The sequence below is a fragment of the Carica papaya genome, chromosome 2 (assembly GCF_054855325.1).
Source record: "Carica papaya isolate Zhongbai chromosome 2, ASM5485532v1, whole genome shotgun sequence".
Taxonomy (NCBI): Eukaryota; Viridiplantae; Streptophyta; class Magnoliopsida; order Brassicales; family Caricaceae; genus Carica; species Carica papaya.
Genome location: NC_142310.1, coordinates 3291671 through 3307777, shown reverse-complemented (window position 1 = coordinate 3307777; position 16107 = coordinate 3291671). Strand labels below are relative to the sequence as shown.

Below are 16107 nucleotides of genomic sequence, written 5' to 3'. Positions count from 1 at the left end.
TATAGTTTATTTTGTCCTTAATATTTTTGTTGCCAAGATATATTTATTAAGATCTAAAAAATTTCTACTCTTGTCTACATTTTTGTCATTGTTTATGTAGAACTTATAAGAAAAATATGATTTTTCAAGCAAAACGAATGTCCCCTGAATCCACGTTGAGATGTGACTTGTTTTTTCTCTCTTTGTTTTGAGAAAAAAAAAAAAAGGATCAATTATACCCTTTTTGTAAACAGTTGAAGATACATGTTCAGAGAGCCCCATGAGCAATAGATATATATAAAGGAGTGAGGTGATGAATGATAAGGTTAATAGTAATTAAATAAACAAGGAGGATTAATTAAACATCGGTTTTTAATAAATTGAATTGAATGCATGGTGTTATTAACATTTACGTTTAATCCTTATTATTATTACTGGATTGGTTTAGGCTTAGGCTTAAGCTTAAACTCCCCATATATATGTATATAGAAAGAAAGAGAGGAGTCGGAGCAGAGGAGGCATAAGTAATCAATACTGAGAAGCAGAGAGCGATGATGGGGAAGGAGAAGATGAAAATGTTAATGCATGCAGTGTTGGTAGTAGCTATGGTGGTGAGCAACGGAAGGGAATGCAATGGGGAGAGGATTCGTGTGGAGATAAAAAACATTAAGGGAAGAGGATCGTCCCTGTATGTTCACTGCAAGTCAGCAGAACTGGATCTCGGAGGCCGGCATCTACGCTACTGGGAAAGCTTCTATTTTGAGTTCGAAGTATCATCCTGGGATTTTCGTAGCACTTGCTTCTATTGTTCTTTCAAGGGGACAGGCTGGAGCGGACTCCGGTGGTTCGATGTTTACCGCGAAGGCCAAATTAGATCTAACCCAAACCACCTGACCTGGTATGTTTTGAAAAACAAGATCTGTACTAACAATAATATAGTTCTTTCACTGAGGAGAGAGCATGATTCTTGGGGATTTGCGTATTACGTGCCCGTTACTTATAAACAGTGTTATATGTTCAGGACAAGATAGCTTACCCTTCTCACTTCCATGTATCTAACTGTTCTCTCTCTAATCAAATAATATTAATATAATTTTTTATTTTCTGTTATCTTTATATATATATATATATTTTTCAAGATGAAATGGGCATTAACTCTTTTACATATATATATATATATATTAACTCAACTCCTACACCACCATGTCCATGTCCATGTCCAATTTCACTCTTACCTCTCAAACCTTATCTTCTTCCCCGTTTCTCCCCCACTCCGTTCCCAACAACCCAACCACCGACACCGCTTTCTTGACACCCCGTCTTCGAACAGAAAGGGCCATTGAATTCCATACTGGAAATACCTTCTACCGCCATGAAAGCGCGACAGGCCGCGACTTAGGGGTCCTCTCCGCATCCCTCTACAGGAAAGCAAATGGCTCCTTGCGAGTTCTCGACGCGATGTGCGGCTGTGGTATCCGCTCTCTTCGCTATCTCCTTCAAGCAGACGCCGATTTCGTCATGGCAAACGATGCAAACGATGAGTACAGAAGGGTTATTTTGGACAATCTTAAGAGGGTAGAGAGGTATTCGGGGAATGAGAGGAGATGGGTAGTCACCCACACCAATGCCGATCGCCTCTTGAGTCAATGCTACCTGCAAGGGGACTTCTTTGATCTGATTGACATTGACTCTTTTGGGAGCGACTCGGATTTTTTGAGGTCCGCGTTTAATGCGTTGAAATTCGGCGGCTTGCTTTATCTTACCTCCACAGATGGGTACTCTTCCGGTGGTCACCGCCCTTACAAGTGAGTTTCGCCTGTTGCTAGCTTGCTTACAAGCACATTTCTTTTCATGGCTTGTGAATAATTTTCATTTTTTGACCGTTTGGATGAGATGAGCTTCTTTTAATGGAATGAACCTGCAAACTGTTTGATAAAATGTCGCAACCAGAGTGGTTTTTGTTGCTGGTTGCTTATTCTGCTGTTTGTTTGAGAATTTAAAGAACCTCCCTTATGCCAATAAAGGTGATCATGTTTCTCTGTTTGTCTAGTTCATTAGCTGCGTATGGAGCATTTATTCAGCCCATGCCATATGCAAATGAGATTGGTTTGCGAATGCTTATAGGTGGAGCTGTGCGGGAAGCTTCTGTGCTGGGTTTTCATGTCACACCGCTCTTTTCATACTATTCTTACCATGGCCCTGTTTTCAGAGTCCTGCTCCAAGTGAATCGGGGGAAGCTGCACGAAAACAGGTGATAAATCGTCAAGCATGTTCTATACTTTTGCGTGAGTTTGGGTTCATTCGAAGGCCTAGAAGATAGTTCTTTTCTTTTTCTTACCCTTCAACATGGGTGTGAATAACACTAGATAGGAAACACATATTAACTTTTACTGACACACACGTAGTTGTATCCGTTGATTCGCTGTCTTGAATTTGATTCTTATCTCCATAGCTTTTGCTGGTTCTTGACAGGGAATATGGCTTCATCACTTACTGCAACCTGTGTGGAAATTCTCAAGCTTTTTCATGGGATGAACTTGGTCAGATTGGTTGCCCATGTAGTGATACAAAGGCATGGGATCATAACTCTTTTGATTCTTCTTGGCTCGTTAAACGATTGGTACTTGTATGACTATTTCCTGTCAGTTTATTTCAGGCTTCTAAGTCACTCAATGTCTCAGGGCCCTTGTGGCTAGGACCTCTTCATAGTGCTGCCTACATAATGGAAATGCTAGACTTGGCATATGACTGGGGATGGGTGGGCAATGGTGCAGGTGCTGATCTGGAAAAACTACTTAAACGAATGATAGATGAAAGTGACCCCAGATTACCATCTGGGTACATTAAAATGGATGAGGTCAGTGTGCAAGCATGTAGTTCGTAGTTCCTTTCAATTTTTTAGTCAATTTCTTGTTATAGATTTTCATATTATCTTAAAGATGTATAATTAAATCACAACTTATTATGTTTGAATCAGTACTACCTCCTATGGATTCTTTGATGATAGGGATTCAGTTCTTACATTTCAAGATGTGAGTTCTCACCATCAAAGAATATGAAGTGGTAGTTGGTACTTCAAATGCAACAATGATTCTGCATATTGGAACTAACGTGTAAATCAGAAGTGGGAATCAAATGAGAAGTTTATCAACTACTTTTTCTGTTGAGTTGTTTTGACGGGTTTAGGTTTAGTTGTTGTAGATGGCAAGCCGCGCGAAGGTAAATACACCTTCCCTGGAGACAATGATGGACGCCATCCATAAGGTACTTCACCATCAACTTCTTTGGCATTTTTTACTTTATGATTAACCTGAAATAATTTTGCCGTACAAACTAATAGATTGGATATAGGAAACTAATTGTAATATGTATGATAGGTGAATCAGATTAGAATTAATTTCTAGTTTGTGGGATAAACGACATAGTTCATGAAAAGATGAAATCTCCATTCCTATTTGGCTAAATGAGAAGAAAAATTCATCTTAAATTAAACTGAACTGAAATTATAGTATTTACATTTCAGTCTTTTCTTTGTGGTGTTCTTGTACTTATACCATGTAGCACATTTTAATTAAATATAACCTAAAAGAGATTCAGCTGAGAAGTTGCAGAGTCATGGATTCTACATTTGTAATTGACTGACCCCAAATCTAAAATCCCCAAACTGATGAAGATGTCTGAGATGTTAATGTTTGTGCTCAAGAGAAGTTTGAGTGTAAGAGCTGTTTGGAAGTCTAAAGGGTAATTATAGGAACATGGGTATACTTCCATTATGCAGAGAACTAAGAGTATAGGTTTTTGTTGATGCAGGAGGGATATGTTGCTAGTAGGTCTCACATTGCTTCCAATGCGATAAAGACAAACTGTCCCATGCCATTTTGTATCAGGATTGCTAAACAGCTACAGGGTAGGTGAAAGTAAAGACTAAAGACGGTGTTGGTGATTCCAGTGCCACTGGCTAGGGAAGCTGGAACAAATTAATTGGTCAGCAATTGCAGGGAGTTTTTGGAGTTTGACACGATTTAACTCGTAGATACCAATTTGAATTGTATGTAATCTCAGACTGCAAAAATCCTCAACCATCTTAGTAGACTGAAGCAGGAGCAGTCGACAAAAATGGTTGTGCGGCAGCTAGGAAAATATAAACTTACCCGTTCCAATATGAAGCAGTTGGAAATTATTTACTCACTGGGGTAGAATTTTTCTAATTTTTTTTTATTTTTTAAAAAAATTATAAAATATTTAAATAGGTAATTTAAACCTGATTAAGAAATATTAATATTAATTGAAAGAAGATATAATGTAAAATATTTTTTAAATATATTCTATTTAATAATAAATATGAATAACATACTATCAAAATAAAATTTTATTAATATCTATAGCCAGACAGGTGCAAAATAAAAATACCAGTCAATTCATGTCTGTTACATTGATTTTAATTACATTAATGATTCTTCTAAACATTTACATATATTAATTCTAATATTAAATTAAATAGAAACACAAATTAATATTTACTTTTAATTACATCTTAAGATTTATATCAAACATAAATTAATTAAGAATTTTAGTTGGTTAATTTATTGGTGAGACATAAAGCAGATAACACAACATTAACTTATCGGTGAGACAGTCTTGCATAACCACTCTAGAAGAGAAACAAGTATAAACAAAAATATAATCCAGTAGGAGAAGTAGAGATCGGCAGTCCAACCACATGACAATCCCTAATTCCAGTCAGGAAAAAGATTTAGAAATCTCATCTTTGCTAAGCAACAGTCTGTCTCCTCTTAAGTTCTAACACAATCAAGATACTTTTTAAGGGATAATTGAAGAATTTCCAGCATTATCAATATTTTAATAGATTAACAGGATCGAAGGTAAAAGACGAGCTAAAAAAAAAGGAAATTCGTGATATGTAAATGCATATCCGTCAATCCGGAGACTCCAAAAAGACAACTTTAAACTTCAAAAAGATTTAAGTAGCTTAAAGAAATTAATCAAAACGTTCCTACACAAAGAAGTTCTCAAGATTCAAGAAGGCATTTTAAAGCAAGCATTTGAATATCCGGGTGATTCCTAATGGTCTCTTCAGGTGCGAACAGGATTGCCAGCTCCACCTGCACGAGGTGCTTGACCAGGTTGGCCAGGTTTTGGGAGATCATCCTGAACAAATACATGCATAACATGAAGGCAAATTAGAAAGGTTTCAATGGAAGAAAATGAAAACAATCTTAACAGAGTTAAGCCTATAGTGAAAAAGAAAACATAAATAATTACATGTTCAACTTAATCAAGCACAAACAGCTGATGTCATATCAGTATCATGAGGACAAAGAACTGCTAAAATCTTGTCATTCAAAATTCTTTTATCAATAAATTAATTTATATACATACGTTACCCTTAGTATATTAATTCTCTAGCCTAACATGAAAAGAACATCTCAAATTTCAAAAAGCACTCCAAATGACCATGATAATTCCACTAAAAAATCAAGGGCACATTAAAAGCATGCATGAAAGAAAAAGATATGAATCAGACAGTACTTGTTTTCTTTTCATCTCTCAAATGCACGGTAAGTAAGAAAACATGTTCCTTATAGAATTTCCACAACTCTAACCACATTCCTCGGAATATATCAACTCCAGAAGCTGTTTCACCAATAACCACAAGTTTTCTTGAATATAAGAAGCTTTCATCAATAACCCCAAGTTATCTTGAAGCAATACTTTTTCTCATTCTAGACAATGTCCAGCCATCTTAACAAAATGTCATGCTTGTTCGAGTAATTTATTGGCCATACACGCAGAAATCACAATATTAAAAGACCACATTGTCAAAAAAGGCAAATAACAGTACAATCATTCATGACCAACCCACGCAATTCAATTATTAAACCACAATAAAAATCAACGTAAATAGCAGTCATCCATAAACAAGAAAAACCGCATGCCAAAACACCACAATATCATAAGCAGGTGAACTATGATCAAATGTACGAAGGAACATACCCTGCGCCTGATGAAACGCTGTGGTGGCTCACGGATCCTGCGATTAGTGCGGGATCGCACCCTCACGACATGGGAGTGAATAGCACAGGAGACGCAGTACTGCATCTTGGTGTACAACTTGGGCAAAGTGTACCCTAAACCACAACAAAACCATAACAGGAGATTTTCAATCCCACTATCAGTACACGAATTTCATAACACATATACACATTGCATTCTCTTGCATAAACAACACACAGGCGCAGAGCAACAGTGAAAGGAATTTGAAACAAACCATCATAGACGCAGGCTTCCTGAACATCTCTAACAGCAGCCTGCTCCACAATGTTCCTCACAAGAAATCTCTTGATTGCCTTGTCCTGAAAGAATTAGAAAACAACAAATCAAGATCTATACAGCTAATCACTAATACCCATATAAAAATACAGGTGATCGTTTCGCAAGAAAGGTACCTTAGGGCAGCACTTGCCGCAGTTGGAGCAGCGAATGAATTTGACGTGGCCACGGCCGTGCTTGTTGCGGCCACCGTTCCTGCGCTTGAAAGTCTGCAAGCGAAAAGAAAACAGAAAGCCATTTAGTCAAAGAGATGGAAAGTTCAGAAACATTGCATGATATAGAAGAAAACAAAAACGAAGACATCCAGTGAAGGGAGATAATCGACTGACCATCGCTGAATGGGGGTTTTTTGGTGGAGAAGCAGCAACAAGATCTGGAGGCTCAGGGCCGTCGGCTGGAGTTAGGGCTTTGGTGTTCCTTGTTGCAGCAGAGAAATTTAGGGTTCGGAGAAAAGCTCTATTTTATACTGGACACTCGGGCTCGCGGTTGGGTCTTTACCTAGAGGCCCCCACATTCCCACATATTTAAACTTTTTCTACTTTCTTTCCTAAATTACAAAACTGCCCTTCTGTCAAAATCGAATTACAAACTTGCCCCGCTAAATTAGTTGAATTATAAAACATACCCCGGTAATTTTTCAAAATTCCGAAGTATATGCCAACTATTTTTATGTGCATATTTGTATAGAACATTAATTTCTGTGTATATTTTTATGGGTTTACACAAATTTTATGCTTTACAGTCACGATTATGATTTTTTTGTCTGTCAATCTTTCTATGATCTAAGATTAATACTTAGAAATTCTCTTAATAATTTTCTCATCATGTATATTGATTTGCTATTTACATATATATTTAAAGAAAAAAACAATTATTTATTGAAGTATAATAAATAATTTAATCTAACAATGGAACTGAATGAGCCTGCAGTGAATTGAAGGTTTGAATCCTGGCTTCTGAGCCCCATCCTAGACACAGCAATATCTATTATCATAGCAGTTATCATTGTAAGTTAGAAAATGAATTGCTACCCACATCAGAAACCAAAACATGCTTCAATCTGGTAGTTTAAACATGGAGATCCAAGAGAGCAACAAGTTTGCAAATTATAAAAAGACCTTAGCCTGCATGGTGGTTCAAGAGAACACCCAGTTCAACATTTTTTTTTACATAGCATACACAGTAAAAAGAACACTCTGTTGGGTAAACTGGAATTCCCACAACATAAGCAAACTCGTCGGTAAACTGGAATTTCCGACAATTCCCACATCACTAATCTAGTCTTACGATGGATTTCAAGAACATTCTTTCTCATACAGTTCGCTTGAATATTTCCAGTTAACCACATTCCATATGTTCTTCAAGTAATTTGCCTTCTCATTCTTGTACTGCAGCGAGGAAGAAAGCAAAGACATCAGTTGTGAATACAACAGATTCTACTGTTGCCAGATGGTTTAGAGAAGGAACAGATGCAGGGAATAAAAATCAAAATCACAATGGAAGAAGCTAAAAACGAGCATTTCGTTTGGTTCTGACATCCCTTTTCTGCCATCTCCGGAATCAAGGAACAAAAGATTCTCAATCTGTATTACTCGGAACAAACCTTTTAAATTAATCATATCACAGCAGCCATTGTTAAACCAGCTAGCCTCGGATGGTGATCAAAAGCTCTCGTGACATCAAATATCATTAAAAAAACAAGCAATCAAAACCGACGCTGATAACATTGATTGCAATATCGATACATAACAAACCCCCCAGGCCACCGCATCTAACAGTAATCGTATGAATGACTCAAGAACTGAATGTTTACCTGTAAATAATAGGCATGCTCCCAAACATCTAACCCAAGCAAAGGAACCAAATGCGCTCCCTTAGATACTAGTGGGTCCTGCAATGGAAGTTCATATTATCAAGCTGGGCAGTTCTCTAAGTGTCATAGGTATCGGAATTCTGAGTAATAGGATATTGAGATCCGCAAAATGCTCAAGTCTCTAGCAGCACCATTGCCACAATCAACAGGGGCCAAGAGTTATAATCTAAGATCCTATAACTTCATTCATCCCTAATCATGGGAGACACATCAGAAGCTAACATTCACTATGGCGAATACCTGATTTGCTGTTGTTTCAACCACGAGCCTCTTCAAGTCCTTGTCCAACCCGAGCCACTACCAATGATTTAAGTAAAGAGCAAATTATATAATAAAAAAGAAGAAAACGAAGATAGCAAAATAAAGATTGACTGATAAAACTCAATAATGATCAGATATGGAAACCTCAAGAAGCTGAATTTCCTACCACCCATCCAGAACCCTGCAACAGAGCACCTTCAGCATTCATTTTCTGTACCAATGCTTCAAAAGAACCAAAATGTTCGTCAACAGCCCAGCCAAGGGAACCTTTCGGTGGCTCGCCTCCCCCTTCCTGCCATGAATGCAGCATAAGGTCACTTCAATGATATGAGAGATAATAGAGAGATATCAAGAAAGACTTATAAGTAGGAACTTACATGAACAGGAGAGAGATTCTTCCAGAAAATTGAGTGGTTGATATGACCTGAATCAAATGTGAATAAACTCTTATCAACTAATTTTCTTTTGAGATGGTAATTCGACATAAACAAATAATGCCTAACTCTGACAGCCCTATTTACTACTCAGACCATAAGCTATCCATCAGCATAAGAAATGTTTAAGATGAATAATAAATAATAAAAAGTTATCATCTTTACCCAATTCCCACCAACATTCAAATAAAAAAAAAGAAAACTTGATAGATCAATAAAACATATGGTAGAATAAGTGAACCTCCGCCATTGAATTTGATGTCGTTCTGCAAGCGAACAACAGAGGAGGAATCGCCATTGGCGAGGGCGGCATCAAGCTGCTCGAGAGCCTTGTTGAAGTTAGTGACGTAAGTTTTGTGATGCTTCTGATGATGCAGCTGCATGATCTCTGCACTGATCACCGGCTCCAGCGCGCTGTAGTCGTAAGGAAGATCGGGGAGGGTGAAAGAATGAACGCTACGAACGACCTGGAGGTTGAACTGGGTAGTGGCCCACCCTAAGGTTTTTCTAGCGGCGAGACTGCGCAGTGCCATTGAAGATGACTTACCAGTAAAAAATCTTGTGTTGAAAGAGAAGGGAAATGGACGGAGAAGGCGATGGGAGTGAGAGCGGTGGGGTTTTATACGTGGGGGGTTTTAGTTTGAGGAAGTGACAGGAGGCAGAGAAGGGAAGAATCTGGGGGCGCGCGTGGCAGTTGCACCAGCAGACCCGCCGCTTTGCGCCACGTTTCGACCTTCCCCGTCAGCAGCATAACGTTTTCTCTTTTTAATATATATATGGATGTATGTGTATATATATATTGGTGTAATGAAAGTATAAATTGGTGGCTCAAGAAATAAAAAAGAATTTGGCTTGTAAAGTCTGTAAAATGAATCCGAGCCCATATTCATATGACATAATACTTTCATTAAAAGATTAATGACTCTGAGTTTAAGTCTTATTTTTCACCGATTACCTTTATCAACTCAGTTTCTGAGTCTCATCTACCATTTTAAACTACTCAGTGTATAGTTATTGCATCATTGATGAAATGTAATATGTTTTGAAGTCAAATTATTATTAGTTAATTGCAAGGTATGAAATTTGGATCACGAATTAAAGACTCAGAACTCAGAGAAGAGGCTTATACAAAGGGAAGAAACACATGTGATATATGCCCAGCTCATGTCTTCTTCTTAAACGCCTAGATTAGTAAACTTTTGGCTTATTATGGAGGAAAATTACAGGGTTTAAGTCCAAGTTTCTAACTTTTTCCTTTTAATATGTTATCTTGTTTCATCACATTCCAAAGACCACTGTCTGGGGTAATGAGAACTTTGTTGTTTCTCTTGTTCTGATTTCGTTTTCTTTCCTCGAATGCAACACTTTCACCCTTTCTCTGTTTCAATACTTCCAAAGTACACAGAATCTAAAACCTAAGACAGCTCAGCCAGTATGGGATGTGACAAGAACCAGTTTGAAAATTCTAAGCTCACTCCTTAGTTTAATCCACAATTCTCCTGTATAAATGCATGGCAATGCAACAAGTTAATCTCATTGACTTTTATAGATACATCTCATATATCCTTCACAATGTTCATCTCAGGTAGATTTCTGGCACTTTCATCGTATGGTCTTCCAAAACCGGAGATAAGAATGTCAGAAGAGTGTGACGACAGGAAGAAGGTTCATTAACGAACTTCAATAGAGTGGCTGTGGAAGATGAAGGTTAGTTTCTCTCTCTGCTTTCACTCTGTTCTCTGCATTCAGCTCGTCTGGCAACAAATACTTTAGATTTAGTTAAATGAATTGAAACTTCTGGGCGAAGCTATCAGAGGTACTCTTCATGCAGATCAAATGGGAATGTGAGTATTACCACTATTAAAAGGAAAGAACAATTACAGATTGAGAAGCACAATCTCGATTTGCTTAAGTATAGACAGGCAAATGGATACCATTTCATGGAAGAGAGAGCATTCATATGCACATTCTACTCACTCATTTTTAATCTCTAAATGCAGGATACTGAAGCATAAATATCATGTCCAGATTTTTGCAAGGAACCATTGGAGCTCATAATGGCATCCAACAGCGAGAGAAAGAGAGATCAAGAGGAGTCTTACCTTTTGCTAGAGGGAAATAGTGGCTCCAGAATGCCTTCTGTTTGTCTAGACATTCTAAATTGGATATCCTCTGTTTACAAAATGCAGGTCTCACTTGGGAAGTAAAAAAATGTGATTAATTCTGGTTTGAAAATTCCCAAGCAAAGAAATTGCCTGCTCCCGCAAACCAGGTACATCTTTCCTGAACCATATTTTCTGTCATTGCTTCATTTGGACATGTGAGATTAGTGACCAAAAAATCAGCAGATTGTGGCAATAGTTTTGCAAGAATACGTCATCTTATTTCTCTATTATCAAAGAAAAAAAAAATTATTCTGTAATGCAGAAAACAACAAAATCAACAGTAGTCATCAAACAATCTGTCAATGAAAAACTAAATCTCTCCCTAAATATAATCTGAATATCTTAGTGAAATCATTAATAGGTAAACAATTTAGTTATTTCAAAAAAAAAAAAGAAAAAGAAATGGTAAACAATTTAGTATAAATTACTACGATAACATTGAATAGCCAAGGCAACAAAAAGAAATACTTATTACATTCAACCATGTGATCAATGAGTGGCATGTGAGAAATTCATGGTCTTAGTTGTTCAACAATCGTTTGTGAGGATGCTATTGTGTCCGAATTACCATATTGGTCTACAGCGAAAAAAGGCAAACACCACTGCCATAATCAAAGAGAAAATTAAGTATTTAATAGTGTCTTGAAATTTCAGGATGCATTGTAACCTATCAATCAATTAAGGACTATGATTTTATGATAACTAGGTAGCATTATGAGTAAAAGGAAAGACGGTTAGAAATGAGATATGATCACACAAAGAAAGAAACTAAGGAGAATGAATAAAAATTTTAACGATAAGAATATCACCAGGTTAGCAAACAAGGTAAGATATCTTGTTTTTCCTTGGTCGAATTTGTCAAAAAGAAGGGACAGACCTCAGTAAATAATAGAAATGATACGTAATTTAATCAGCTTCCCCAAAAAATCTTCATACTTGGAAGGAAAGGAAAGCCATAGCATATATGTTAAAGTGCTAACATAAACTTGAGGAGATCAGTCAATTTAGTCATAAATATCGAAGCCCTGCAATACAAACACATAGCAGCACAGCTGTCAACCATAGTCTCGAGTCCAAATTTTATTTGTCCGAACGTTATTTTTGTATCTTGTAGTCCAAAACCTGCAAGGGAAATCAAACTTTTTCTTTGTCCTGGGTTTCTAGCCTCTCAAGAATCAAAATAGGGTTTCAAGGATATGTTTCAATTTGAAGCATGAGTGAATGAAGGAGCGTAAGAAAATTTTGGGTGAAATTCTTAAAGTCGAAGAAAGAAGCTAAACTCCATTTTCTTCCATCCTTGCTTTTTGTACCTGACCTTCATTTCTTAGAGAAGTCAAAGGAATTCTATCCTCCTAAGCAACCAACAGAAGAAATCTTCTTTTCGTGGTGTGACCTCTCAAGCACAATGGTATATCCAGTCTGTCCCATATTCCAAACAGACTACTATGTTTTGTTACCTAGATTATGCAATTTATGTTCTTGATTTAGAAATTTTTAACATTCCATGTATGATTTTGACACAGATGGCGGAGAAGTTAACGGCGATAGGAAAAATTACAATCCCCATATTGATGACAAGCCTGCTTTTATTCTCCAAGTCAATTGTCTCCATGCTCTTCTTAGGATATTTAGGGGACATTGAATTAGCAGGGGGTTCGCTTTCGATTGGCTTTGCAAACATTACAGGCTATTCTGTCATTAAGGGGCTAGCTATGGCAATGGAACCTGTATGTTCCCAAGCATATGGCGCAAGAAGGTGGGCAGTTCTTAGCCAAACTTACAAAAGGACTGTATTCCTTTTACTAATTGCAGCTATTCCAATCTCGCTATTGTGGTTATCAATGGAGGCTATCCTTCTATGGCTTGGTCAAGATCAAAATATTACATCAGTTGCCCAGGTATATGTAATGTACTCAATTCCTGAATTGTTAGCCCAAGCTCACCTCCAGCCCTTAAGGATTTTCTTAAGGACTCAAAGTCTAACTAAACCCTTGACCATATCAGCAGTTTGTGCAATGATCCTCCATCCTTTTATCAATTACTTTCTTGTGGTACATTTACGTTTGGGGGTTAAGGGTGTTGCCCTGGCCTCTGCTTGGAACACATTAAACATAAACTTTGGTCTATTTATATATCTCATCCTCTCAAGCAAAGCACTAAAACCTTGGAATTCACAGCCAGAGGCCCAATGCTCTCAAGGTTGGCAGCCATTGCTGGCCCTCATGGTTCCAAGTGTTTTCTCAGTTTGTCTAGAATGGTGGTGGTATGAGATAATGCTACTTTTATGTGGTCTCCTTAGTAATCCACAGGCAAGTGTGGCAGCAATGGGAATCCTAACTCAAACAACAGGATTACTCTATGTGTTTCCTTACTCTTTACGCTTGGGTTTGTCAACACTCGTTGGCCAAGAGTTAGGCGCTGAGCTGCCAGCACAGGCTAAGCAGACAACCAAAACTGGACTACTCATAGCAATAGTTTGTGGACTTCTGAATTTTGGGTTCACACTAGCAGTAAGAGATGTGTGGGGAATGCTGTATACAAGTGAGAAACAAGTACTTGCCTTGACATCCGTTGCACTACCTATACTAGGCTTTTGTGAGCTAGGTAATTGTCCCCAGACAGCTGCATGTGGAGTACTAGTAGGCTCTGCCCGGCCTAAGGTGGGTGCTTGCATAAATTTCAGTTCTTTCTATCTAATTGGTTTACCAGTTGCAGCTCTCATGGCATTCAAATTAGAGAAGGATTTCCTGGGATTGTGGTTTGGGCTTGCTGCAGCACAAGCTTCATGTGTGTGCATGATGGTCTGTACTCTGGTTTTCACAGACTGGGACTACCAAGCTAAGAGGGCTAAGGAGTTAACTCAGGTCAACGAGGATAACGAAAACGATCTAGAAGCTAATCTTCTTACTTGATCCTTGATCTCCAGTAGTCACAACAGTGAACTCCTTCCATATGAGACCAAACAGTCTAGACTAGAGCAACAGAAGCTTCTTTTGTAAACTTTGACATCTGTTTTGGTCTTTGTTTTAAGGGTGTACCGTTCTATCTGCTTATCTAGTTAGCATAAATCAATAAACATTTTGGACTCCCCGTGCATGAACTTTTTTTATAAATTCATAATGATGCAGTTTTAACCTTAACTAGCCTGGAATCACTAAGAAAGGCAGCACACCAAGCAAAGTTTCACGAAGTTGTTAACAGTTATTGTTTAGCATACTGAGAAACACACACACAAAAAGGAAAAAAACAATAGCAAGAATAGTTGCTAGTACCTGGAAAAGTCATGCTGGTCTTTAGTATTTATATGCTGATCCCGGAAAGATAAAAGACTATGATAGTTGCACTCTCAAATGTGTTTGAGGCTACAGGGTGTCTTTCTGATCATAGGGACTGCGCTTAAAATGAACAAGAGAAGGATCAAGCAGAATAAACAATGAAAACCTGCAATATGTAGGATCAGTAACAAATCAAAGGAACGAACAAGAAAAAGTTTTGTATCTTATGGTAATCCCAGGAAGTCGAGAACTTACTATCACTACATATTTTGCAAGAAAATATATTTTCACTAGTTAGTAACCGATCCCACATACGACAAAAAATTGACATGTCATTGTTCAAGGGTTCAGGGAAGGGCACATGTTAGCAGTTGGCACTGAAGGTGATGTGTGCACTTTCCATAAAGTCAATATTTTGAGAATAGAAGGGCAAACCAACCTAGCAAAACGGTAGATCCAAAAACGAACTATGATAGAGATTAACTTCTTAAGCTTGCAACCAGGAATGTCTAACTAACCCTCATACAGATGAAGGTATTAGCGTCCCAAGTCTAAATTCAATCTCTTAATAAGGATCACCGAGAATTTATATCAATTGAAAACTGTTGGACTAAACATCCCGGCCATAAACCGAAATAAGTAGCTCAAAATCCTTATTCTGGGGGATGCTTAAAGCAGCAGATAATCAAATTATGCTGAGAATATAATGTCCACAGCATCTATAAGACCAAAAGAATCAAATGCCAAGATTTCCACTCAAGATCTCGTAAAGACTGCCATTACCATCAGTAATAGATAATTTTCTTTGGACATATGTGCCGGCAGATTAGACGATGTAAAGTATAAATCTAGCTCCCCATTTAAGAAGGAAATTCACAATAGAAAAGGGTAATCATCGTTCACAATAACTAATGTTTTTCTCTAATCTCCCAAAGAAGACTGAAATTTATGACTTATACCATCAAAATCTCTCATATTTTCAACTACATATTGCATTTCTAGTATGAAGGTACTGGCAAGAGGCAAAACAAGAAAAAGTTAATCCAAAAAAGCCTAAAGGGTGAAGTTCTATGCTCCATTACCGGTGCATACTGCCATGGAGGATATAACAACAGATTTTGAATTGAACTGGCCCATTAACAACGAAAAAGTACCGGATGAAGTTCTCAAATGTGATCTTCGCCAAGAAGAAAAACACTACTTTGCTACGTATTTAGGTACTTAAATATAAAGGGAGAGAGTAAATCTCACCACAACGGAAACCCAGTGAGCTTCGAAAACACAGTTTCCTGCGACACAAAGGAAAATCCCGCCGAAATGTCCATCTCTAAGACTGGTTGCCCCATTACAATCAAACTCATGGTCATTTCCTCGTTTCTTTTCAGTTCTCTCCTCCAACCAGATAAGTGACATGAGCTAAAGGTCATATTTTTTTCAATGAAAAAGCAAAAAGAAGGACGTAATTCACAGAAGTATACACCAAAGTGGAGTGAGTAGGGAGGCACTCAGCCCTACCTGTAACGCAGAGAAGTGAGACGAAACTCTTGACCGAGTTTCCTTTTCCTAGTTTGGTGAACAATGATTACCCGTGATTAAGAGATATCCAGTGACATGAAAGAAGATGACGCCTGCATTAGCAAATTAACAAAAGTAAAAAATACTGGTTTGGTCTGTATATTTATATAATTGTTTAAATTTTTTTTTTTTCAATTTTTTTGTCAAATAATTTTTTATATATTTTTTTAAAAAAAAAAATTATTTGGTCACTC

At 37.5% G+C, this 16107-nt stretch overlaps 4 protein-coding genes and 1 pseudogene across 7 annotated transcripts; 3 read left to right on the top strand and 2 right to left on the bottom strand.

The window, feature by feature from the left end:
• Window positions 1-474: 474 nt before the first annotated feature.
• Window positions 475-4163, top strand: LOC110819396 (N2,N2-dimethylguanosine tRNA methyltransferase). 4 transcript variants are annotated; one of them, XR_015816830.1, is made up of 6 exons: window positions 475-1784; window positions 2030-2230; window positions 2452-2551; window positions 2636-2836; window positions 2987-3243; window positions 3790-3875. XR_015816830.1 is itself a non-coding variant. In XM_022048566.2 (6 exons), the coding sequence occupies exons 1-6, from the start codon at window positions 1183-1185 to the stop codon at window positions 3892-3894; spliced, it is 1272 nt and encodes a 423-aa protein (XP_021904258.1). In that variant the 5' UTR covers window positions 481-1182; the 3' UTR covers window positions 3895-4163. The 4 variants fall into 4 exon arrangements, 1 of the variants encoding a protein (XP_021904258.1); XR_002540653.2 differs by having other exon boundaries at window positions 477-1784; window positions 3172-3243; XR_015816831.1 differs by having other exon boundaries at window positions 477-1784; window positions 2957-3243.
• On the top strand, window positions 534-1010 carry LOC148268677 (S-protein homolog 19-like). Its single transcript, XM_088213378.1, has one exon. The coding sequence runs from the start codon at window positions 534-536 to the stop codon at window positions 1008-1010; it is 477 nt and encodes a 158-aa protein (XP_088069504.1).
• Window positions 4164-4875: 712 nt separating the features above from the next.
• On the bottom strand, window positions 4876-6819 carry LOC110819128 (small ribosomal subunit protein eS26y-like). The gene is made up of 5 exons (XM_022048207.2): window positions 6660-6819; window positions 6447-6539; window positions 6269-6353; window positions 5995-6128; window positions 4876-5148 (listed from the first exon to the last, which is right to left on the bottom strand). Exons 1-5 carry the CDS (start codon window positions 6660-6662, stop codon window positions 5074-5076), a joined length of 390 nt encoding a protein of 129 aa, XP_021903899.1. The 5' UTR covers window positions 6663-6819; the 3' UTR covers window positions 4876-5073.
• Window positions 6820-7366: 547 nt separating this feature from the next.
• On the bottom strand, window positions 7367-9721 carry LOC110819169 (superoxide dismutase [Mn], mitochondrial-like). Its single transcript, XM_088212720.1, has 6 exons — window positions 9140-9721; window positions 8842-8888; window positions 8631-8756; window positions 8444-8500; window positions 8144-8221; window positions 7367-7718 (listed from the first exon to the last, which is right to left on the bottom strand). The coding sequence occupies exons 1-6, from the start codon at window positions 9429-9431 to the stop codon at window positions 7626-7628; spliced, it is 693 nt and encodes a 230-aa protein (XP_088068846.1). The 5' UTR covers window positions 9432-9721; the 3' UTR covers window positions 7367-7625.
• Window positions 9722-12571: 2850 nt separating this feature from the next.
• Window positions 12572-14177, top strand: LOC110819168 (protein DETOXIFICATION 53 pseudogene; annotated as a pseudogene).
• Window positions 14178-16107: the final 1930 nt, after the last annotated feature.